The 26,396-nt window shown below is 39.6% G+C and overlaps 1 protein-coding gene and 1 pseudogene across 8 annotated transcripts in view; both read right to left on the bottom strand.

Annotated features, from left to right (window-relative positions):
- The window catches only part of DNM1L (dynamin 1 like), a 50,370-nt gene extending 26,254 nt beyond the window's left edge, over positions 1–24,116 (bottom strand). For 6 of the 8 annotated variants that reach the window (XM_036075373.2, XM_036075374.2, XM_036075371.2 and 3 more), the window contains exons 1-2: positions 23,892–24,109; positions 596–743 (exon numbers count right to left, since the gene is read on the bottom strand). In XM_036075373.2, coding sequence (XP_035931266.1) covers positions 596–743; positions 23,892–23,993 — 250 coding nt within the window. In that variant the 5' untranslated portion in view covers positions 23,994–24,109. Of the gene's footprint in view, positions 1–595; positions 744–23,891 lie in introns of all 8 variants that reach the window. The other 2 variants (XM_036075378.2, XM_036075379.2) reach the window with 2 other exon arrangements.
- LOC118524933 (ATP synthase subunit s, mitochondrial pseudogene) lies at positions 5,475–6,520 on the bottom strand (annotated as a pseudogene).
- Positions 24,117–26,396: the final 2,280 nt, after the last annotated feature.

Below are 26,396 nucleotides of genomic sequence, written 5' to 3'. Positions count from 1 at the left end.
GAGAAGGATAGTAAAAAAAATAAAAAGAACCAAAACTCTTTCTAAAAATAATATTTTATTAGCTTAAAGGGCAAAAGATTCAAAATTAGCAGGTACATGGTGAGACCAAAAAAGGGAAGGTGAGACAACACTGCTGTACTGAAAAGCAAAGTCATTTTAATTGTATTTAAAATTTTTAAACTAAAATCTAAATTATTTAAATTTCTAAATCAAAGTTAAAAAGTAAAAACACTGTTTTAAATACTAGGGAAAAAAGCTTATTAAAACACTCCAAAAGACACAAAAACTTTTTTCTTTAAAATAACTGACTCCAATTTACCCAGTACCTCACTAAATCCTCCCTAAGCATTAATGACAGTTTACTAATAAGCTGAATTACCAAAAAGGTACTATTCCTAACACGTCTACTCATGGTCCTCAAAACAAAACTCACTCCTTTTTCACAAGAGAAATGATGCATTCCACTTCTCTTCACAGGACTCCTGCTTTTATTATAGCCACTGATTTGTCTAATTAATTCATGATTTTTTAAGCAAAATTTTCAAGCAAAAATGAAGAATTCTTAAACTATTTTTATTCCAATTCTAAAATTTACCATTTTCTTCTCCTGTTGTTTTTCGCTTATCTTCGGGTGAAACATGGACCAGCTGCAGGATGAGAGGTCTCCGGGTGACAATGCCAGTGCCTCTGGGAAGCAGGTCCCTCCCCACCAGGCTTTCTAGCACTGAGCTCTTTCCACTGCTCTGAAAAAAGAATACACAAGACCAAAATTAGTTTCTCCACAGATTTTTTTTTAAGATTTATTTATTCATTTGAGAGAGACAGAGAGCACGTATGCACATGAGCACGGGGGGTGGGGAGGGCGCGGAGGGAGAGGCAGAGAGAGAATCTCAATCAGACTCCCCGCTGAGCACAGAGCCAGACACAGGGCTCAATCTCACAACCCTGAGATCATGACCTGAGCCGAATCCTGGATGCTCAACCAACTGAGCCACCCAGGCACCCCTCCACAGATTTTCTTTTAAAAGATTTTATCTATTTATTTGAGAGAGAGAGAGAGAGCTCGTACAAACAGGCGGAGGGGCAGGCAGAGGGAGAGGGAGAAGCAGGCTCCTCGCTAAGCAGAGAGCCTGACACAGGGCTCGATCCCAGGACATTGGGATCATGACCAAAGCCAAGGCAGATGCTTAACCAACTGAGCCACCCAGATGCGCCCCCCCAGAGATTTTTTTTTTATAACTCAACATAACTATACTAACAAAGCACCATACAAAGAAATTAAAGAAAAATTACTGCAAAGATGTTTAAAATTAAAGTTTAGTTACATTTTCTATTATATGATCTTTATTTCTTTATAATAAAAAAAGAAAATATTAAAGTCCCACTCTCCCCCAAAAATTTAAAAAATAAAAAATAAAAGTCCCACTCCCCTATAATTTTCCCACCTTTTTCGATACTCCCAACCAAGTTTTCAAAACCTGTATAATACTGGTATGTAACATTATGCCTATGAGAGTATATTACTTTACATGGGGTAGTTCTATAATCTGCTTTTATTTTTAATGTAGCAATCATGGATAACACTCCATATCAATATACTAACTTCTTTGTTTAATAGTTAAGTAGTATTCTACTGTCTGTAAAGCCAAACATTGACTTGGGCATTTAAATGGTTTTCGCTATTAACAACACTGCAGTGCACGTGCTTTATACATATAACCTTACTCACATATTACCTTATTAGTTTTATTCATTAAATGAAATGGCTGTGATTAAAGAGCATAGAGATTTTAAGCATTCACAGATATTGTCAGACTGCACACAAGATGGCAGGAACCAAGCCATACTTCCCATGTAATTTGCTGCACCGCCATCAGCACTGGGCATTATCACTTTTTTGAACTTCGGCTACTTTGATAGATGAACACTGACAACTCATTTAAATTCACATTCCTTTATTACTAAAGTCAAGGATCATTTTGTTTAAAGGCTTTCTGTATTTTTCAGTGATTGCTCAGATGCTGGCATTTTATGTTTCTTATTAGCTTATAAAGCTCTTTATCCATGTATTTCATTTTTTGTTCTGACTATTCCACAACTTTTTATTTTGAAAATTTCAAAGCCACAAGAGTTTTGAGAATTATTAACAGTGGATGTTCATATCTTAACAAAGATGCACCAATTAACGTTTTGACACATGCTTTAGGTCTGTTCTTAAACACACACACACTTCTTTTTCTTCTGTTCTATTTGAGAGTTAATTATATATATCACGACACTTCATCCCTAAATATTGCAGCATATCTATCTCTAAGAACATTTACAAGGGCATTCTTCTATATAACCATATCCAATGATCACATTCAGGAAACTTAACATAGATACAATACTAAAAAACAGTAGATTATCAAATAATATATAAAACCCTCATCTATACATCTTAAATGTTTATAAATTTTTCTTAACTTTATAATATTTTCTGTACAGAATATTTTTTCTATGCTATACTTCTTCCTAGTCAAAACTAGTACAACTTTTACTTTCATAGTTTCTACAAAGGCAAAAATCCTAAATTCATCTATTGTATCAAAAAGAATCTACAGAAAGCAGATGGCCCACTCAAGTTAGGTTAATTTAAGGAGAATTTATTTACAAGCAGACTGTATACAAAGCTGAAGATAAGGCTTACAGAAATCACAAGGGATAGTACAATAACCCAGGCTAGTAACAACAGAGAAGTTCTTAACCACCTATAAGCCATGAAGAAAGGATTTTGAGAAGAGGGAGAGCCAGCCCAAGGCATGTACCTATGGAGAATGAGCCACAGGAATAAATATCCAAACTTTAATCTCCAATTCCTGCCAGGCTCCCCATTTCCAAATCCTATCAGATGCCAGAGAACATAGGGGCCCATTCATGTTGTCCAGAAAGGTCCCCTGTGATAAAGAACAGGAATGTTGACTGGAATGGTCAAATTGAAGAGTATGTTTCACACCTGATACTGCGAGGTTTTACTGTCTCGGTTTATGCCTCTCATTAAGAAAAATGGGGTGATTTCTATCATTTCTTTTCTGTATTCTGTATTCTAAAAAAATTTGAACATGGAAATTTCCTGTTCTTTATGCATTTGATAAAACCTGTCCATTATAAAAAAGAAACCACCTAACTCCCTGAATTTTCAAATTTACAGGTATAACTGCTTATAATATTCTTAGAAATTGTTCATTTTTCTTACTTCTAATATTGTCTTTATGTTGTTTGTTGTTTCTTCTAGCCAGATTTTCCAGTTGATTTTTTTTTTTTTTAAGATTTTATTTATTTATTTGACAGAGAGAGACACAGTGAGAGAGGGAACACAAACAGGGGGAGTGGGAGAGGAAGAAACAGGCTTCCCACGGAGCAGGGAGCCCGATGTGGGGCTCGATCCCAGGACCCTGGGATCATGACCTGAGCTGAAGGCAGATGCTTAACGACTGAGCCACCCAGGCACCCCTTCCAGTTGATTATTAAATTGATTTTACTGGTCAAATCTTTTACTGATTTCATTTTGTAATTATTTTTCTAATACTATTAATTTCCACTTCTTCCCTTCCCTCCTCCCCTGAAAAAGAGGGGTTATCTTTTCTTTTTAAAAATCCTGCAGTTAATTTAGCTTATTTCTCTATCTCAGCTACCAACACTTGCCCCACCCATCCCATATACATACATACATTTCTCAAACTGAGTTGTCTCTATCTTTTCCTCTATACAAAGAATTATGATTCTCAAGGACACAGTTCATGACAGAATTAGAATACACAATTACTCATTTGCTTTTATTTCACATTACAGAGTCTCCAAATACTACCAATGTTACCACCACCAATAAGATAACTGAAAATAGCTTTTTAAATGTTTTGCATTTAATCCCTCCGTTCTCTTTCCTACCTCTTTACAGACCATACTTTCCCCTTTTTTAGCCATCATTTGATTCTGCAAGTGTCATGCTAACATCAGTCCTTATATTAATGCCTCTCTAGACATTTTGATTCTCTGAAGCTTGTTCTCTAGTAGATTCCTCAGGAGAGCTAATGGAAACAATAATCTTCAAATTCTAGCATACATATAACCATTTGTGACTTTTATACTTGAAAATCAGCTTGTTATATATAAGATCTTGGGCTCATACACTCTTGAATATCTTAGATATAAAATTTCCACAATAAATTGTGTCTTCTCTCGTAAGTCTTCTCATAAATATGTCTTCTCTTGGGGCACCTGGGTGGCTCAGTCGTTAAGCATCTGCCTTCAGCTCAGGTCATGGTCCCAGGGTCCTGGGATCGAGCCCTACATCAGGCTCCCTGCTTGGCGGGAAGCCTGCTTCTCCCTCTCCCACTCCCCCTGCTTCTGTTCCCTCTCTTACTATGTCTCTATCTGTCAAATAAATAAATAAATTCTTTAAAAAAAAGTATGTCTTCTCTCATGAATGCTTACTGTTGAAAAGTATAACAATAATCTGATTTTCCTTCTAAGAGACTTTCTGAATTCTTGCCTGCATGTCTAAGGGCGTTCTATTTTTCCTTTAAAGTCCAATAATTTTACTAGACTATGTCCTATGTCAGGGTTGGTCTTTCTGTGCCAATGTTCTCAGGTATGTGCCGTGCTTTTTCAAAATGGAATTCCAAATCTGTTTTTAGAATTCAGTTAAATTTTTAGTATCTGTTCTGTTCCCTTCCTAGCTTTATTTTCGGGGGGGGGGGGGGGGCAGCTCCCATTATACATATGTTGGATCTTCTTTGCCTGTTTTCAGTATGTTAACTTCTGTCAAATTCGTTTTACAACTCTTTTTTACCCTTATTTTTTTTTCAGTTTCTCATAATTGTACATTTATAGTAGCATGCTTCAGTAACTTTAAAGTAAAAGGTAATGGTCCTATAAATTACTGATGAAGTACAATAAAGAATATCTATCTGTGTTGCACATTTAAATCACTTAAATTTTTTTAGTTTTTTAAAATATATTTTTTAAAGATTTTATTTATTTATTTGGCAGAGAGAAAGAGCACAAGCATGGGGAGAGGCAGAGGGAGAAGCAGGCTCCCGGCTGAGCAGGGAGCCTGATGGGGGGCTCGATCCCAGGACTCTGGGATCATGACCTGAGCTGAAGGGAGATGCTTAACCGACTGAGCCACCCAGGTGCCCCTAAATCACTTTAAAGAACTCTGTCATTATCCACATCAAGAGTTATCTACATAGATATTTATATAAAATGAAGAATATATTAGAATTAAACTGCTACCTGGTTTCCATTTTTCTTAAAATGACTTAATGTGCATAGATTGAGTCATATCTGAATATTCTCTACATGATGGACTCTCCACTTCTGAAATGTCATGATATGATATCCTTAAGGTTTGTTGATGATTATATAATATTCATTGCTGTTGAGGGTCAACAATTTCAAACGATACTTTATATTGAAATAAGACACTTACTGAATATTATTATTTTACTTCAAGTCTAATTTTAGTTCCAGAGAAGGCAGTGCTGTCTTAAAGGTTCAGATAAGGTTTTCTTTTTCTCTTACTCCAGGAAGATCACTTAACAACAAATACTTGAGGTTTCTTAAGTGATATAAAGCAATGATGCCTTTGTCTGTGATATTCCCACATGAAATTATTTCCATTTCCAATATGCTTTTTTGTAAATTTTCAGGTTTACCAAGTCTCTCCAGTCATCCTCAATATAATGACACTTGCATAGTCTTATTTTTTCAACATGCTGTAGGCCCTCCAGGTGATCAAATCCAATTCTCATGATACAAGAGCTGGTGGCATCCATCGCCTGAATCTTGTATTTGTCCAGAGGTCCTGTTGGGAGGTGGTTGTAGTCCTTCTGTCACCTCTCCTGGCCAAGGTAGCGCACTGTGGCCCCACAGTGCAGCAGCCACTCAGATGCTGCCCTATCGGGTCCCACATCCTTGATGTGTTCATAATCCACTTTATTAAACACTGCATTCAACCAACCCCAGAAGTTTCTGCAGTCACATGACCATGGGAGTTTCTTAGATATAAAAGCCACACAACTGCCGGGAAATTTCTCCAAACAGCATCATTTGATAGCGCCGGAGGTAGGGAGGGCTCTTACCCTTATTTTTAATGTCTTTCCTTTTCATCTTTCTCCCTCAAGGTACTGTCTGTTATGTTTATTTGTTCTTGTATTTCTTCGTTCCCTTCATTTTAAAATAAATGTTCTTTCATTTCTAGTATTTTACTAAGTTCTATCACCTAGTTTTTATTTTTTCTTACGCAAATTTGCTTTTTTAATGCCTTGTTGTGATTATGTCTTGTCTTGCCTTTTGTCTTAATATCTAATTGTTTTCATCTGTTTTGTGGATGTCTTTCTGGTGTGCTTTCTTGTCTACAGGGCTGCTATTCTGAGTCTCATTTTTCTTTAAAAATTGTGAGATTTGACAACATTTTCTAAACTTTAGAAAAAAGCTTGGCCTAGAATAGCTATTCTAACTTCACACTCTAAAACGCCCCTCATTTACATATAATGTTCAAAAATATAGTTCTTTGTTTTCTGATATCTTGTCTCTCTCTCCACCACTTTTACCAGGATCTTCTCTTTCCTTTGCTGTATTCTTCAGGCGATGCTCAGTTATATTCTCAGTTCTTTTGCACTCTGTTAATTGGTCCTGGAAAGGAGCTTTGGTTGGTTAGTTTTCAAAGTTTCATAAAGGTGCTCTAGACCCTTAAGACTTGATCACAGACCTCTCTCACACACCCATTATCTGTGTGTGCAAAACCCCATCCTGTTTCAGCTCTTACTCTTAAACTGGCCGTCCAAGATTTCCAGTGATTGCTTTTTGTCTATTTTTTGATTCCCAGATTCATCTGATGTTCCACTGCTTCCCTCTTCCTCTTCCTACATAGATAATAATACACAGGTCTTGGAGTTGTTTGTGGTTCGTCCCCAACCTACTGGTATTGGAGGACTTACAGAGAAACATGGTGAACTCATTTTCTTGTAAATGTTGCAGAGGCACCTGGTTGGCACAGTTGGTTAAGTGTCCAACTCTCAGTTTCAGCTTGGGTCATGATCTCAGAGTCCTGGGATCGAGCCCCACATCAGGCTCTGTGAGTCTGTTTAAGATGCTCTCTCCCTCTCTCTCCTGCTCATGCACGCTCACTCTCTCACTCTCTAAAATAAATCTTTAAAAAAATGTTGTAAATGATCGTGGGTTTTGGGTTTCCTATTCTATTTGTCCCATTTTTATGGGAAGGTCATACAGAGATTAGATAACTATTCTATCACTGTTGTCATCTCAGAAACCATAATATGGAAATTTAGCCCATTTGGAAAAACTGAGACTAATGCTTAATATTATACTTTTTTTACATTATTTAGTCATGAAAAGAAAGTACGGATACATGCTACAACATGGATGAACCTCAAAAACATTATGCTAAGTGAAAGAAGTCAGTCACAAAAGGCCACATATTTTTTGGATCTTGTTTATATGAAATGTCCAGAACAGGCAAGATAGTAGATTTCAAGTGGCTGCCAAGCACTGGGGATGGAGGGAAATGGGGAGGGACCACTAATGGATACAGGTTTCTTTTTTAGGATAATGAAATACCTAAAACTAGATTATGGTGATGGTTGCACAACTCTACAGACATGCTAAAAACTACTGATTATACACTTCAAGCGGGTGAACTTTACAGTATATAAACAACATCTCAATAAAGCTGTGAAAAAAAAACAAAATAAAGGAGAAAAAAGTTTCAAATGAATTACAAATTTTAAAAAGTACTAGAGAATATTAAAGTATACCCTCCTGACTCCCTAATACTCTCTAGTTTGTACTAGAGAAAAGGAATTGATAATTCAACTACAGTAAAATTGAAATTTCTTTTACTCATACAAAAAAAATTAAGAGGAAAATATTTGTGATTCCAATAACTGAAAAAGAACTAGTAAGCAAAATGCAAAAATAACTTCTACAAATCAGTAAGAAAAAGATGAATAATCTAATAGAAAATAACGTGTTGAGATAATAACAGAAACTCACAAAAACAGAACCACAAAAGGACAAGAGAAAAGTTAAGATGTTCAAACTTGTTAATAATCACGGAGATAGGGCGCCTGGGTGGCTCAGTTGGTTGGGCGACTGCCTTCGGCTCAGGTCATGATCCGGGAGTCCCGGGATCGAGTCCCACATCGGGCTCCCTGCTCGGCAGGGAGTCTGCTTCTCCCTCTGACCCTCCCCCCTCTCGTGCTCTCTCATTCTCTCTCTCTCTCAAATAAATAAATAAAATCTTTAAAAAAAATAATAATAATAATCACGGAGATATAATAAAGCCACAATTAAATACCATAAATTTAAAACATGACAATAAACAAGAGTCCTGTCCAAGATGGCAACTTAAGATGCTGAACTCACCTCCTCCACAGACACACCAAATCTATACCTGATTATACAGCACTTCCTCCAAAGAACTGAGGTCAGCCTGAATAGCTTCTACACCACAAAACACAGAGAGGTCACACAGAAAATGGCAGAAGAGCTGGAGAAACCAGACAGCATAAGGAAGGGAACCTCTACCCCCAACGCTGTGAACTGCAGTAGGGAGGGATAGTATGAAGGGACTATGGGCAGATTCATCTGCCCTGGGGCACAGAAAAAAAACTATGGTTTAAAAAAGCAATTAGTATATAAAAGATTCAGCCATACAACTCCACCGAACAGTGGGGGAGCTGCTGGGACTCTCCAGACTAGAGAAGCTGGCAAGCGCCACAGTTTACGTTCACCTTCCACCTTGATAGTGGAGATGGGAGCAGGGTTCCAGGTGCCATAGCCAACCCACCACCTCAGAGAGTACCGGGCCATAGCCCACATCAGCCATAGCCACAGCCATCCCGTCAAGGCAGCACCAGTGTGGCACACATCAAGACACCCTTGGTCAGCACTCACTACGGCTCCAGCTGTCATGGCAAGGTAACAGGCACTAAGTACCCCCAGAACACCACAGGCCCACACCACCTTGACTCAAGACAGCTTGCAAGGGCACACCCCTGGCACAGAGCACTCCAGGACTACCTGGCTCACACCTGCCTGGATCCAGCCACTCTGCCAAGCGACCCCCTGCATGGAGCACCCCAGGAACCCCTGGCCCATGCTGGCTCAGTTCCAGCCACCTCACCAAAGAATCCCCTGAGTAGTGCACTCCAGATCCCCTGGCCTGCACTGTGTCTTGTCTGCAGTCACCTTACCAGGGCACCACCTGCACAGGGTGCTCCAGGATACCCTGGCCCACACAAGCCCTGGCTCTGGTCGCCCCACCAGGGCACCCCCTGCACTGAGTACCCTCAGACATACCAGCTTGCACCCACTTCAGATTCAGCAATCCTGCCAGGGTGCCCTCTGTGTGGAGAACCCAAGGACCAGCTCATATCCACTTCAGCTTTAGCTGCCCTACCAGGGTGCCCTCTGTAGGGAGAGACCTAGGACCCCCAAGCTTGCACCCACTTCATCTTCAACTGTGCTGCCAGAGTACCCTCTGAGTGGAAAGCCCCTGGACCACCCAGGCCCATGCCCACTTCCTTGCTGGCCATTCCACCACGGCAGCCCCAGCACAGAGAGCCCCAGCACAGAGTGCCCCAGGGCCCCACTCCAGACACAGCTCCAGCCAGCCCAAGTCACCAAGCACACGCAGTCTACACAGGGGATGACTATACCCAAGACGACACCTTCAATTTAGGAGAAGTAGCTGTCCCACCCAATTCACAGAAACAAACGAAGAAAGTCAAGCAAAATGGGAGACCAAAGAATATGCTCCAAACAAAAGAACAGAACAAAACCTCAAAAAAATAACTAAATGAAACAGAGATAAGCAATATGCCTGATAAGGAGTTTAAAGTAACGATAATATAGATGTTCTCCAGACTGCTGAGAAGAGTGGGAGAACTCAGTGAGACCTTCAATAAAGAGATAGTAAACACTAAAAAGATGTAATCAAATTTGAAGAAAACATTAACTAAAATGGAAAATACACTAGAGAGAATCAACAGCACATTAGAGGATACAAAAGATTGGATCAGCAATCTGGAAAACAAGGTAATGGAAAGCATCCAAGCTGAAGAGCAAAAAGAAAAAAAGAATTTTTTTAAAATGACAATTAGGGGCGCCTGGGTGGCTCAGTCGTTAAGCATCTGCCTTCGGCTCAGGTCATGATCCCAGGGTCCTGGGATCGAGTCCCACATCGGGCTCCCTGCTTGGCAGGAAGCCTGCTTCTCCCTCTCCCACTCCCCCTGCTTGTGTTCCTGCTCTCGCTATCTCTCTCTCTGTCAAATAAATAAATAAAATCTTAAAAAATAAATAAATAAAATAAAATAAAATAAAATGACAATTAGGCTAAGGGATCTCTTGGACAACATCAAGTGAATTAACATTCACATTATAAGGGTCCCAGAAGAAGAGAGGGGAAAAAAAGATATGAAGAAATAATAGCTAAAAACTTCCCTGACCAAGAAGGGAAGGAAACAGACATCCAAGTTCAGGAAGCACAAAGAGTTGCAAACAAGATGAACCCAGGAAGCCTACAGCAATACAACATAATTTAAATGGCAAAAGTTAAAAATAGAGAATTTAAAAAGCAGCAGGAGAGAAGAAAAAAATTATGTAGAAGGGAAACCTCATAAGGCTATCAGCAGATTTTTTGGGAGAAACTTTGCAGCCAGAAAGGAGTGGCATGATATATTCAAAGGGCTAAAAGGAAAAACATCTACAACCAAAAATACTATACCCAGCAAGGTTATCATTCAGAATTGAAGGAGAGATAAAGAGTGTCTCAAACAAAAATTAAAGAAGTTCATTGCCACTAAACCAGCCTTACAAAAAATTATAAAGTGACTTCTGTAAGTGGGGGGAAAAAAGCCATAATTAGAAATAAGAAAATTATGAGAAAAAGATGTAAAATATACCATATACATAAAACATGGAGGAGGGAGTAAAAAAGTTTTCTTTGAATGTGTTCAAACTTAAGTGACCACCAACTTAATATAGACTGCTATATACTTAGGACCCTACATATGAATCTCATGGTAAATACAAACCCAAAACCTGTAATAGATACACAAAAAACAAGGAAAAAGAAAATAAAGTATAACACTACAGAAAGTCATCAATAACAAGGAAAGAGAGCAAAAGAAAAGGAACAGAGAAGAACTACAAAAACAACCAGAAAACTATTAACAAAATGGCAAAAAGTACACACCTACCAATAATTATTTTAAATGTAAATAGACTAAATGCTCCACTAATCAAAAGACATAGGGTGGTGAAATGGATTAAAAAAAAAAAAACTCCTTTATATAATGCCTACAAGAAACTCACTTCAGACCTAAAGATACATAAAACCTGAAAGTATGGAAAACGACATACCATGCAAACAGAAATGAAAAAAAAATGCTGGAGTAGCAATACTTTTATCAGACAAAAATGGACTTTAAAACAATGACTGTAACAAAAGACAAAGAAGGGCATTACATAATGATAAACAAGTCAATCCCGCAGGAGTATATAACAATTGTAAATATCTACACACCCAAAATTGGAGCACCTATATACATAAAGCAAATATTGAGACACAAAAGGAAAAATTAATAGTAATACAATAATAGTAGAGGACTTTAACATCCCACTTACATTAATGGACAGATTCATCCAGGCAGAAATTCAATAAAGGAACAGTGTCTTTGTTTGGGGCTTGAACTCACAACTCCGAGATCAAGACCTGAGCCAAGATCAAGAGTCGGACACTTAACCAACTGAGCCACCCAGGCACCCCAAGGAACAGTGTCTTTGAATGACACATTAGACCAGATGGACTTAAATATATACAGAATATTCCATCCAAAAACAGAATACACATCCTTTTGTTGGAACACTCACCAGGACAGATCACATGTTAGGCTACAAAAACAAGTCTCAACAAAGTTAAGATGGAAATCATATCATGCATCTTTTCTGACTACAAGAGTATGAAACTAAAAATGAATTACAAGAAAAAAACTGGGAAAACCACAAACACGTGGACACTAAACAACACAGTAATAAGCATCGAACTGGTCAATGAAGAAATCAAACAGGAAATCAAAACATACATGGAGACAAATGAGAATATAAACACAATTGTCCAAATCTTTAAATGTGGCAAAAAACAATTCTTAAAGGAAAATTTACAGTGATACATGCCTCATCAAGAAATAAGAAAAATCTCAAATAATCTTCCACCTAAAATAACGAGAACAAGAACAAAGCCCAGAGTGAAGAGAAGGAAATAATAAAGATTAGAACACAAATAAATGAAACAGAGACTGATAAAACAGTACAAAAAAAAAAAAAAAAAATCAATGAAACCAAGAGCTAGTTCTGTGAAAATAAAACAAAATTGATAAGCTTTTAGCCAGAATTATCAAGAAAAAAAGAGGACACAAAATCAGAAATGAAAGAGAACAACCAACACCACAGAAATAGGATTGAGAGACTACAAAAAAAAAAAATTAATACGCCAGCAAATTGACAACCTAGAAAAATGGATAAATTCCTATAAACATACAATCTTCCAAAACTAAATCAGGAAGAAATAGAAAATCTGAACAGACCAATTACTCGTAACAAAACTGAATTGGTAAAAACAAAAACAAAAACTCCCAACAAATAAAAGCCCAAGACTAGATGGCTTCACAGGTGAATTCTACTAAACATGTAAAGAAGAGTTAATACCTATTCTTCTCAAACTATTCCAAAAAAATAGAAAAGGAAGGAAAACTTCTAAATTCATCCTATGAGGCCAGCATTACCCTGCATTATCAAAACCAGATAAAGACACCACAAAAAAAGAAAACTACAGGCCAATATCTTTGATGAACATAGATGCAAAAATCCCCAACAAAATATTAGCAAACTGACTCCAACAATACGTTAAAAAAATCATTCACGGCACACCTGGATGGCTCAGTCGGTTAAGTGTCTGCCTTCGGCTCAGATCATGACCCCAGGGTCCTGGGATCAAGTCCCACATCAGGCTCCTTGCTCAATGAGAAGCCTGCTTCTCCCTCTGCCTGTAGCTCCCCCTGCTTGTGCGCTGGCTTCCTCTCTCTCTGACAAATAAATAAATAAAATCCTGAAAAAAAAAATCATTCACTACAATCAAGTGGGATTTATTCCTGGGATGCAGGGTGGTTCAATATCCATAAATCAATCAGTGTGCTACATCACATCAACAAAACAAAGGATAAGAACCATATGATCATTTCAATAGATGCAGAAAGAGCATTTGACAAAGTAAAAAAATCCATTCATCAGGGCACCTGGGTGGCTCAGTCAGTTAAGCGACCAACTCTTGGTTTCGGCTCAGGTCATGATTTCAGGGTTGTGAGATTGAGCCCCACACTGGGCTCCACGCTCAGTGGGGAGTCTGCTTGAGATTCTCTCTCTCCCTCTCCTTCCCGCTCTGCTGGTCCCCTGGCTCACGCTCTCTAAAATAAATAAAACCTTAAAAAAAAAATCCATTCAACAAAGTAGGTTTAGAGGAGACATACCTCAACATAATAAAGGCCATATGTGAAAAACCCAAAGCTAACATCATCTGCAATGGGGAAAAACTGCGAGCTTTTCTCCTAAGATCAGGAACAAGATAAGGATGTCCACTCTCCCCACTTTTATTCAACATAGTACTCTAAGTCCTAGCCACAGTAATCAGACAAGAAAAGAAATAAAGGCATTCAAATTGGTAAGGAAAAAGTAAAACTTTCATTATCGGCAGATTATGTGATACTATATATAGAAAACCCTAAAGACTCCACCAAAAAACTACTAGAACTGATAAATGAATTCAGGAAAGTTGCAGAATACAAAGTCAATATACAGGTATCTGTTGAATTTCTATACACTAATAATGAAGCAGCAGAAAGAAATGAAGAACACAGTCCATTTACAATTGTGCCAAAAATAATAAAATACCAAAGAATAAACATAACCAAGGAGGTGAGAGACCTGTATTCTAAAAACTATAAAATACTAATGAAAGAAAATAAAGATGACACAAACAAAATAGAAAGATATTCCATGGTCATGGATTGGGAGAACAAATATTGTTAAAATGTCCATACACCCAAAGCAATCTACAGACTTAATGCAATCCATATCAAATACTTTTCACAGAACTAGAACAAATAATCCTAAAAGTTGTATGGAACCACAAAAGACCCCAAATACCCAAAGTAATCGGGAAAAAGAAGAACAAAACGGGAGATTATCACAATCCCAGATTTCATGATACACTACAAAGCTATATTAATACAAACAGTATAGTACTGGCACAAAAACAGACACCTAGATCAAAGGAACAGAATAGAGAGCCTAGAAATAAATGCACAATGGTTGATTAATCTATAGCAAAGGAGGCAAGAATATGCAATGGGAAAAAGACAGTCTCTTCAACAAATAGTGCTAGGAAAACTGGACTACATACAGAATGAAACTGGACCACTTTCTTACACCATACACAAAAATAAACTCAAAAAAGGGGCGCCTGGGTGGCTCAGTGGCTTAAGCATCTGCCTTCGGCTCAGGTCATGATCCCAGGGTCCTGGGATCGAGCCCCGCATCAGGCTCCCTGCTCCGCGGGAAGCCTGCTTCTCCCTCTCCCACTCCCCTTGCTTGTGTTCCCTCTCTGGCTGTATCTCTCCGTCAAATAAATAAATAAAATCTTTAAAAAAAAAAAAAACTCAAAATGGATTAAAGACCTAAATGTGAGACCTGAAACCATAGAAATCCTAGAAGAGAGCACAGGCAGTAATTTCTCTGACATATGTCAGAGCAATATTTTTCTAGACATGTCTCCTAAGGCAAGGGAAACAAAAATAAACTATTGGGACTATATCAAAATAAAAAGGTCTGCACAGCAAATGAAACAATTGACAAAACTAAAAGCCGGTCTACTGAATGGGAGAAGATAGTTGCAAATGACATACCCAATAAAGGGTTAGTATCCAAAATATAAAAGAACTTATACAACTCAACACCAAAAAAACAAATAATCCAATTAAAAATGGGCAAAAGACGGGGCGCCTGGGTGGCTCAATCGTTAAGCGTCTGCCTTCAGCTCAGGTCATGATCCCAGGGTCCTGCGATTGAGCCCTACATCGGGCTCCCTGCTCCGCGGGAAACCTGCTTCTCCCTCTCCCGCTCGCTCCCCCTGCTTGTGTTCCCTCTCTCGCTGTGTCTCTCTCTGTCAAATAAATAAATAAAATCTTTAAAAAAATAATAAAAAAATTTAAAAAAAATAAAAATGGGTAAAAGACATGAACAGACATTTCTCCAAAGAAGACATAGGGATGACCAACAGACACATGAAAAGATGCTCAACATCACAACTCAAGGGAAATGCAAATCAAAACCACAATGAGATGCCACCTCACACCTGTCAGAATAGCTTAAAAACGTCAGAAATAACTAGTGTTGACAAGAATGTGGAGAAAAAGGAACGCTTGTGCACTGTTGGTGGGAATGCAAACTGGTGCAGCCACTTTGGAAAACAGTATGGAGGGTCCTTGAAAAATTGAAAATAGAATTACCATATGATCCAATAATTCCACTACTGGGTATTTACCCAAAAAATACAAAAATGTTAATTTGAAAAGACATATGCACCCTTTCAGGGTTTTGTTTTGTTTTTTTAAATTTTATTATGTTATGTTAATCACCATACATCATTAGTTTTTGATGTAGTGTTCCATGAGTCATTGTTTCCGTATAACACCCAGTGCTCCATTCAGTACATGCCCTCTTTAATACCCATCACCAGGCTAACCCATCCCCCACCCCCTCCCCTCTAGGACCCTCAGTTTGTTTCTCAGAGTCCATAGTCTCTCATGGTTCATCTCCCCCTCCGATTTCCCCCCCTTCATTTTTCCCTTCCTACTATCTTTTTTTTTTTTTTTTTAACATATAATGTATTATTTGTTTCAGAGGTTCAGGGCTATGATTCAACAGTCTTACACAATTCACAGCGCTCACCATAGTACATACCCTCCCCAATGTCTATCACCCAGCCACTCCATCCCTCCCACCCTCCACCACTCCAGCAACCCTCAGTTTGTTTCCTGAAATTAAGAATTCCTCATATCAGTGAGATCATATGATACATGTCTTTCTCTGATTGACTTATTTCGCTCAGCATAATACCCCCCAGTTCCATCCACGTCGTTGCAAATGGCAAGATTTCATTCCTTTTGATGGCTGCATAATATTCCATCGTATATATATACCACATCTTCTTTATCCATTCATCTGTCGATGGTCCCTTTCAGTTTTTGCAGCATTATTTACAATAACCAAATTATGGAAGCAGCCCAAGTTTCCACTGACAGATAAATGGATAAGAAGGTGTGGTGTGTATATATAGGATAGATGGACAGAGAGATGGATAGATGGATACATACATATACAGACACACACACACACACACACACACACACACACACACGGAATATTACTCAGCCATAAAAAATGAAATCATGCCACTTATAATAACATGGATCAATCTAGAAAGTATAATGCTAAGTGAAGTAAGTCAGAGAAAGACAAATACCATATGATTTTACTCGTATGTAGACTCTTAACTATAGAGAACTGATGGTTACCAGATTGGGGGTGGGAGGTGTGAAATAAGTAAAGGGGTTTTTAGGAGTACACTTATGATGAGCACTGAATAATGTACAGAATTGTGGAATCAAGATATTGTACACCTGAAACTAATATAACACTGTATGTTAAGTGAATTGGATTTAAAATTTAAGAAAAAAAACACATTAGACCAGACAGAGTTAAGAGATATACATAGAACATTCCATCCAAAACTAACAGAATACACATTCTCAAGCGCACATGGAACACTCTCCAGCATAGATCATAGGCCACAAAACAAATCCTAGTAAGTTTAAGAATACTGAAATGATGGGGCGCCTGGGTGGCTCAGTCAGTTAAACATCTGCCTTCGGCTCAGGTCAGGATCTCAGGGTCCTGGGATGGAGCACTGAGTCAGGGAGCCTACTTCTCCCTCTCCCTCTGTCTGCCGCTGCCCCTGCTTGTGCTCTCTCTCTCTCTCTCTGTGTCAAATAAATAAATAAAAAGTCTTAAAAAAAAAGTCTCTTTTAAGAATACTAAAATGGTATCAAGCATCTTTTCCAACCACAATGGTATTAAAACAGGAATCAATTACAAGAAGACTGAAAAATCTGTAAATATGTAGCGATTAGACAACATGCCACTGAACAAACAATGGATGAAAAAATAAAAAAGAATAGCTCAAAACAAATGAAAATAAAATATACCAAAACTTACAGGATGCAGCACAAGCAGTTCTAACAGAGAATCTCATAGTGATAAATGCCTATATTAACAAACAAGAAAGATCTCAAACAACCTAACTTTACACCTCAAGGAACTAGAAAAGGAAGACTAAATTAATCCCAAAATTAGTAGTAAAGGAATGAAATATACCAAAGATCAAAACAAACATAAATGAAATAGAGACTGAAAAGAGAACAGAAAAAAAAAAATCAATGAAATGAAGAGCTGTTGTTTTGAAAAGATAAAAAATACACAAACCTTTAGCTAGGCTTGCCCCCAAAAAAACGAGGACTCGAAATCAGAAATAAAAGAGGAGATGTTAATCACAAAAATACAAAAGATCTTAAAAGACTACTCTAATACACACATGCATGTGCAATGGAATACTATTCAGCCATAAAAAAGAAATCCTGCTATTTGCAACAACATAGATGGATCTTGACAGCATTACACTAACTGAAATAAGTCAGAGAAAGACAAATACCTACATGTGGAATCTAAAAAAAAGCAAAAAAGAAGTCAGAGATACAGAGAACAGATTACTGGCTGTCAGTAGCAGGGGGTAGGTGAAGTGGGTGAAGGTGGTCAAAGGTACAAACTCCCAATAAAGTAAGTCCTGGGAACGTAATGCACAGTATGGTGACTACAGATAATAATACTGTACTTTCTATTTGAAAGTTGCTAAGACAGTAAATTTTAAGTTTTCACAAGGAAAAAAAATGTAACTATGTGTGTTGAAGAATATTAACTGACTTACTGTGGTGATCACTTCACTATATATGTATATCAAATCATTATGTTGCACTCATGAAACTAATACAATGCTGTATGTCAATTATATCTCAATTACAAAAAATTATGTCAACAGATTCACATACAGACCAAACAAAACATGCTTACAGGTTCTCATTTTTACCTATTACGAATAATGTTGGCTTCCTCAACAACTGGTTAGAACAGTGCTTGTTTTCCCCAGTGATTTAAACACCCACTATCCACACTCTTTCCAGGAAGGTGAGTGGCTACAGAAATTCCAGTATGGCAAGTCACAGGCATCTTGCTCCGAAAACAGGGCTCACTTGGCACTGCAATGCTTTCTGCTTTTTTCATCTCCACATATTCCCCAAATTGATTTCACTATCTATATATTTAAGGGTTAGAGATTTGTGTGCCTGGTCTTAGTGTCATCTTTCGGTTTCTTCCAAATTGTACTGTATTGAAATTTATACTGTATAGAAATATATAACTTTGGATTTGTATTTTGAGACTGAGCCTTTCACTGGAAAGGCTCTGACGTATTTTTAGCTTTTTCTCTCTGATAACTACCATCAGTTGGAAATAGTAGGTGGCAAATATTCACTCATGACACATTACCCAAAACTGATTCAGTTTTTAACTAAGTTTTTATTTTTCATTGTATAAGACAGGCCTCTTAATTCTTTGATAATAATGAGATAAAAATGTATTTTTCTTAATTTTTTAACTTTTTATTTGTGGTGAAAGAAGCCACACATAAATGATCACATATTTTAAATTCCATTTCTATGAACTCTCCAGAATAGGTAAATCCACAGAGACAGAAAGAAGACTGGTGGTTGCCAGGGACTGGAGGGACAATGAAAAATCGGAAGTGATTGCTTAATGGGTATGGAGTTTTCTTTTTGGGTGATAAAAACGTTTCAGACCTAGAAGGAGATGGTGATTGCACAACACCATGGATGTACTGAATGGCAATGAACTGTACACTCTGAATGGCAAGTTTTATGTTATATAAATTTCACCTCATTTTTAAGTTTAAAAAAAAGGAAGCAGCACATGAGCTATATAAAGAAACTAGGAAAAAAAGAAAAATATAAGTTTACCTAAAAATATTCACAAGAAATCAATATAGGAATGAAAATTATGATCAATATTTGGCAGGAAATTACTAAACTTAATGAAATCGTCACCTCTATGAACACAAGACAAATGAAGGTATATCCAGCAGGAAAGGGCAAGATTTCAGGAACTAAAATATAGATAGCAGTGTGGGGGGTGGAGGGTGCTTTTTTTTAAAATAAAGAATTCTAGAATAATTTAGCACTTTTTTTAAAAAGATTTTATTTATGAGAGAGAGAGAGAGATGGGGGAGGGGCAGAGGGAGAAGTAGCGTCCCTGCTGAGCAGGGAACCCAAGGGGGCTCCTATCCAGGATCCTAGGATCATGACCTCAGCCAAAGGCAGACCTTTAACTGACTGAGCCACGCAGGCACCCCGATTTAGCCCTTTTTTAAAAAAGGACAATAACAAGAATTGGTGAGGATGTGCAGAAACTGAAGCCCTCATACACTGATGGAGGGAATGTAAAATGAAATAGCCACAATCAAAAACAATGTGGCAGTTCCTCAATGTTAAACAAGAGTCACCAAATGACCCAGCAATTCCACTCCTAGGTATATACCCAAGAGAACTGAAAATATGTCCTCAGGACAACTTGTAAACAATGTTCATAGCATTATTCATGATAGCCAAAAAGTGGAAGCAACCTGGTATTCATCAACTAATGAATGGATAAGCAAACTGTGGCAAATCTATACAATGGAATTTTAGCCATAAAAAGTAATGAAGTAAATACATGGATGAACCTAAAAAACATGCCGAGCAAAAGAAGCCAGACACAAAGAGCCACATATTGTATGATTCCGTTACATTGAAATGTTCAGAACAGACAAATCCATAGAGACATAAGATAGATTGGTGGTTGCCAGGGACTGGGAAAGGGGGCTGCGCAGCGAGGAACGACAGCTAATGGGTACAGAGTTTCTTTCCTGCATAATAGAAACGTTCTTTAAAAAAAAAAAGGTTCGGGAATTAGATAGCGGTGAAGGTGGCATAACCTGGTGAGTATACTAAAACTGAATTTTACACGGGTGAATTTTATGTCGTATGAATTAAATTTTAATATTTGAAATGTTAAATTAAAAAGAAAGAAAAGGTTGGTCTGGAATCAGGTCATTTAAAACCCAAGATTCCTTTTTGAATTACTAAAGGTGGAGTGCTGAAATCACTGAAATAAAAGGTAAAATGAAAAGTTCCTTACTAGCAACTCTGAGCCGGCATCTCAGGTTAGTGTCATCGGCACTGGGATTCCTCTACTGGGCGGTGGTTTGGATTACACACCTGGGAGGGCTCCCCTTCTAATTCTCAACTTAAAAAAGTGATTAAACTTCCCAAGTTAAGTCACAAAAGTTGTTTAAGTCTACCTCCTTCTCCACCTGCAAAGTACACCATGGTCCAAAAGTATCAACCTTTTCTCTCCCCTCTTCAGGGCTTTCCACACAGATGGTCTCAGAGAAAAAAGAAAACTACTTAGTTAAACCAGAAAAGCTGTGAATGATCTACAGCTATAAACATGATTCCCTCTCAACTCCTCCAACTCTCTAGGCTTGAAATAAGTATTACTTGGGCAATTTAAGAAATCAAAATTTAAAACATTAGCAAGAATGCCACCAAGATCAACATGCTACTGGATGGTAGTATGCCCTTAGGCTCAGCTTCCCTGTCTTTTCCAGTTTCATGCATCTTAAAGTCAAAGACGCACTAAAATTCTTTTCAATTAGGATCTATGAACCATCCGCATCAGAATCACCTATGATGCCTGGCCGAACCTAGACTTAGAAAATCAAAATCTCTGGGGCGCCTGGGTGGCTCAGTCGTTAGGCGTCTGCCTTCGGCTCAGGTCATGATCCCAGGGTCCTGGGATCGAGCCCCGCATCGGGCTCCCTGCTCCGCGGGAAGCCTGCTTCTCCCTCTCCCACTCCCCCTGCTTGTGTTCCTCTCTCACTGTGTCTCTCTCTGTCAAATAAATAAAATCTTTAAAAAAAAAAAAAAAAAGAATCCTTTAAAAAAAAAAAAAAGAAAAAAAGAAAATCAAAATCTCTGGGGATGGAATCCAGGAACTTATTTTCAAAGTGATTCTTACATACACTTAAGTTTGCAAATCACTGTTCTAAAAAGTTCAAAAAAATGGGACCTACAGCCATTTAAGATATGGGTAATGTGTAAGGTAGAGACTATACCTGTGTTATGAAGACATCATCACCGCTACTGAGTTCACCTGTCAGAACACTTATGTCTGGAACTCACTCATTGTACACTACTCCATTAAATAGGAATGTAATGCATGTGCTGTATAAATATACAAAACATTAAATGGCATAGATGACAAAGTAGTGGTGTACTTGTATTCAAGTCAAGTGAAAGAGATTTTCTTCAACATACTGAGGAAAACATGGAAAAAAAGACATTGTTTCTTATTTATTTCTTCTGTACCTTAATAATAAAGGAGTGAATTTCAGCTAATAAAGACCTAAACGGAGATAAACTTCATTAAATCAAGTCTTGAAAAACTAATTTCCCCAGGGCACCTGGCTGACTCAGTCAGTAGAGCATATGACTCTTGATCTCAGGGTTTTAAGTTCAAACCCCATGTAGAGTGTACTTAAAACAACAATTAATTTCCCTTCTGAGTAATTTCAAACATCAACACACAAACGCGGCACATACCTATCACTACTAGGATGGTTTTTGCTAGCACACAAAAATGACTTTCCTAACAGTGAGATCTTTACTTTTCTACTCTGACCCTCCCAATTCTGCCAATAGGCTTACTCACGGAAATAAACTCAATTTTGTGTAAGAAAAATCCTTCTTGATTTTAAACTATTTATGCTGATACACAATAGCCCTGATTCTTTCACTGCTTCAAGCTTAAAAAGCATGGAGAATCTCAAAAGTATATGGAAAGTTTCTGGTCCACAGACAGGAAACACTTCCAAATTACCACTAAAGAAGGTTTATTTCACCTCCTTTAATTCTATTTTCAAAAACAGATCCGTTTTGATGACAGAAGTCCAGTGTTTTAAAATATTATCTAGTTACAGTGAGCAATATTCATTCATTCAAAGTATTTATAGAGCACTCACTACATACCCCAGACTGTTCCAGAGCTAGGAACAGGAACACAGCAGTGAACAAAACATGCTAAACGAAAATACTGCTCACAATATTATACTGATGATTCAGTGTCCAATCATTACAAATATTGAGTTACAAATACTATAATATATGTAGGCAGGAAAGACCAGAATCGATAGCAACCCTACAGCAGACCAAGCAAATGTGTTTCTGAAATAATTTCTATTACTATATTTAAAAGCAAAAAAAAGTGCAAGATGTCTATGGTCTCCAAGGTTTCCAGTGTTTGAATATATTCTATAGTATTCTCTCTCATATTTATACTCTACACTAAAATACTGTAGCAAGATATAGCAATAGAAAATGGGTAAACTGAGGGCACCTGGGTGGCTCAGTTGGTTACGCGACTGCCTTCGGCTCAGGTCATGATCCTGGAGTCCCGGGATCGAGTCCCGCATCGGGCTCCCTGCTCTGCAGGGAGTCTGCTCCTCCCTCTGACCCTCCCCCCTCTCATGTGCTCTCTTTCATTCTCTCTCTCTCAAATAAATAAATAAAATCTTAAAAAAAAAAAAAAGAAAATGGGTAAACTGAAATGAAAACACAAAATCAATATACCAAGTAATCTCTAAAATGCGTTTCTCTGAACTCTAATAAAAGTCCTAGGATTCTTTTTAAACCCAAGAAAAGCAGTAGGCAGAGAAAATAAAACTTGTACTTCTCCTCCGTCACTCTAGAAATAATTTATTTCTTCAACATTTCTGCATATAAAAAATTATGCTATCTATGAGACCCAAAATGAAAAGACCAGAGAACCTTGATGCCCAATTTTGATGGAAGACAAAAACCACAGCCTACTCAGAAATAACTGGTTATTCCTTCCTCAAACCCAGGTACAGGTGGTTTCGGGGCGTGTTTTTTGTTTGTTTGTTTGTTTGTTGCTTTTTGTTTTTCTATAACTACTTCGGCGTTCCCGAAACCTGAAGGGATTGCACTGCAGGAAGACACTCAGGTGCCACACAGCTGCGGCCTTCGCAGCCCCGACCCCGCAGTTCCAAAACTGACTCCGCAGCCCCTGAGCAAGGCAAGGAGGGGAATAAAAAAAACCCTGCCGCCCTAAAACCAACCGAGGAAGGGCTGGCCGGCCCACCACAAGCCCAGTGTGGCCCCGCGTGCCCCGCGCGTCCCCCAGGTGCCCTTGCAAACAGCGGCCCGCTGGGCAAGCCGCGCCCGGTCCCCGCGGACTCCAGTTCAGCCCGCCGGCCGGTCCCTCCCCTAGCCCGCCCCCGGGACTCGCCGGGCCCGCTGCGCCGGCTCCGCCCCTCGCCTTCCGACCCGGCCGGGATTCCCAGGCCCGAAGCAACGCAGCCCCAGGCGGGAAGGCGCGGGCAGAGCCCCGGCAGCCCCCGCGCCCCCAGCAGCGCCTTGCCCCTACAGGCCGCAAAGGCCAGCTGGGAGCGGGCGCTGCCGCAGCCCCCCACCAGGCCCGCGCCCCGGACTCTGGCCTGGGCGGACGCCGCCCTCGTCTCTTACCTGCGTTCCCACCACGACGATCTGAGGCAACTGGATGATGTCGGCGCCTACCGTGTTGAAGACATCCTGGAGCTTGTTGATAACAGGAATTAGCGCCTCCATGACTCCGAAAACACGGGACCCTCGCCCGGCCGGCCGCGGCAATGAATGGGGCCGGGGCCCAGAGTCCGCCTCCTTCCTCCTCTCCTCCGCCCTCTCCTCGGGAGCCGGCACCCATTGGACCCCGCCCGCCCGCTACCTGCCCCCTCCCGGCAGGCCACGCGCTAAGAGGAAGGTGGAGAAAGACAAAGTCTGCCGGGAGTTGTAGTTCTCGGAGGAACGCCGAGGCCTACGGCTTCCAGAAGGCTGCGCGGCGCTGGGCGGGCGGAAAGCCAGGAGCACCCGCAGGGTTCACCCGCGCCTGTCAAAAGAGTAGGGAGCGAGGATCGGAGAGTAGGAGGGAAGAGATACATTTATGCCTGTGTTCGGGGCGTAACGGGTGTGAAAATGCCGGATATGTACAGTACGGAGAAGTACAGCGGAATATCTTGATTATCCAAGATGTCATTTCCTTATAAGGACGCTTGCTTAACAAGGGCGGGTTGAAGAGGCTTAAAAGGATAGCTCATAGACTCAGCCACCCGTATCAGGTGCACAGGATCTGTAGGGTGATACTACAGAAGGCGTGGGGTGCTGTTTTGCAAAACTACAACACCAGCCCCGGTTAGAACACGCGGGTTCTCCAAGATTTTTGTAAAAACGTGTTCAAAGGGGCGCCTGGGTGGCTCAGTGGTTAAGCGTCTGCCTTCGGCTCAGGTCATGATCCTCGTGTCGTGGGATCGGGCCCCGCATCAGGCTCCCTGCTCGGCGGGAAGCCTGCTTCTCCCTCCCACTCCCCCTGCTTGTGTTCCCTCTCTCGCTGTGTCTCTGTCAAATAAATAAAATCTTAAAAAAAAAAAAGTGTTCAAAAACAAAAAGTGTTAAGAATCTTAGGTCAAGAGTTTTGGAGGGGAAAGGCTGAGCCCTTGTTCTCTGTATTCTGTATAAAACTTTATTTGCCCTGGCCTGATTCCTGGCAAAGTGGAGACCTGATAAGTGCCTTACTTGCTTTTTGCTGTGCTTACTGTACTATTCCTAAATGTTTTTCTTTTTAGACAGATCGTACCTCTCCCCTTCTCCAAACCTCCAAATGTTTCTTTTCTCAAAGTAAAAAAAAAAAAAAAAAAAAAGGTAACATTTGAGCAAAGATCTAAAGTAGGTGGGGAGTGGCGTGCGTGCGTGGCTCAGTCGGTTAAGCGTGTGCCTTGGGCTGAGGTCATGATCCCAGGATCCTGGGATGGAGACGCAAGTGGGGCTCCCTGCTCAGTGGGGAGTCTGCTTCTCCCTCTCCCTCTGCCTCTGCCCCTCTCCTCAGATCCTGCTCAATCTGGCTCTCTCTCCCTCAAATAAATGAATAAAAAATCTTTTAAGGGGCGCCTGGGTGGCTCAGTCGGTTAAGCGTCTGCCTTGGGCTCAGGTTATGATCCCAGGGTGCTGGGATCAGCCCCGCATTGGGCTCCCTGCTCTGCAGGAAGCCTGCTTCTCCCTCTCCCATTCCCCCTGCTTGTGTTCCCTCTCTCGCTGTGTCTCTCTCTGTCAAGTAAAGAAATAAAATCTTTATTAAAAAAAAATCTTTTAAAATTTTTAAAAAGGGGCACCTGGGTGACTCAATCCTTAAGCGTCTGCCTTTGATCCTGGGATCAAGCCCCACATCGCAGCAGGAAGCCTGCTTCTCCCTCTCCCACTCCCCCTGTTCGTGTTCCCTCTCTCGCTGTGTCTCTGTCAAATAAATAAAATCTTTAAAAAAAAATTTTTTTTTAAATAAAGTGTGTGAGGAGAAAGCCCCTTTTGCTTAATTTTTCTCCGTAGTATTTATGTCCGCCTCACATGCTACATATTGAACTTGTTTACTCTCTCCTCTTGCTAGATTATCAGCTCCTAGAAGCGAGGGATTTTTGACTAATTTACTGATGCATCCCTGGCCCCTAGAAAGTGACAAATAAAATAGGTACAATCTCAGTCCCATCTGAGTTTACAATGTAACACGATGACACCGTTACAAATGGGTAAAGTGTTATGACTGGGTATCATAGAACACGTAATAGGAGCACTTTTTCTACTCTGAGAAGAAAAAGTGAAAATTCAAGCAAGACGTTCGAGAAGTCACCAGATTTAATCTCCAGGCGGGGAAGGACCACCTGCATAGTGGAAGTTGTGCACTGCACAACTACACGGGGTCCCGTTCACCTGCACAGCCCTGCACCACAGCCTGAGGAACATGCTCAATTTGGGCAGCAGGACACACAGGAAGTACTGAATGTTTTTGGACAAATGAATAAAATATCATGTAAGCTAAGACCTGAAGGCCCACTAGTAGTGTTTTGGCATCTTAAGTTTTATGAACATTCCCTTCTCTTTGTTTTAAAAAACAAAAATTTCAGAAACAAAGACAAAAATTTCAGAACCCCAGAAAACAAAGAGCAGACA

The sequence above is a fragment of the Halichoerus grypus genome, chromosome 6, assembly GCF_964656455.1.
Source record: "Halichoerus grypus chromosome 6, mHalGry1.hap1.1, whole genome shotgun sequence".
NCBI lineage: Eukaryota > Metazoa > Chordata > Mammalia > Carnivora > Phocidae > Halichoerus > Halichoerus grypus.
The sequence above is the reverse complement of the archived record's forward strand: the minus strand, read 5'-3'. Positions and strand labels throughout refer to the sequence as shown.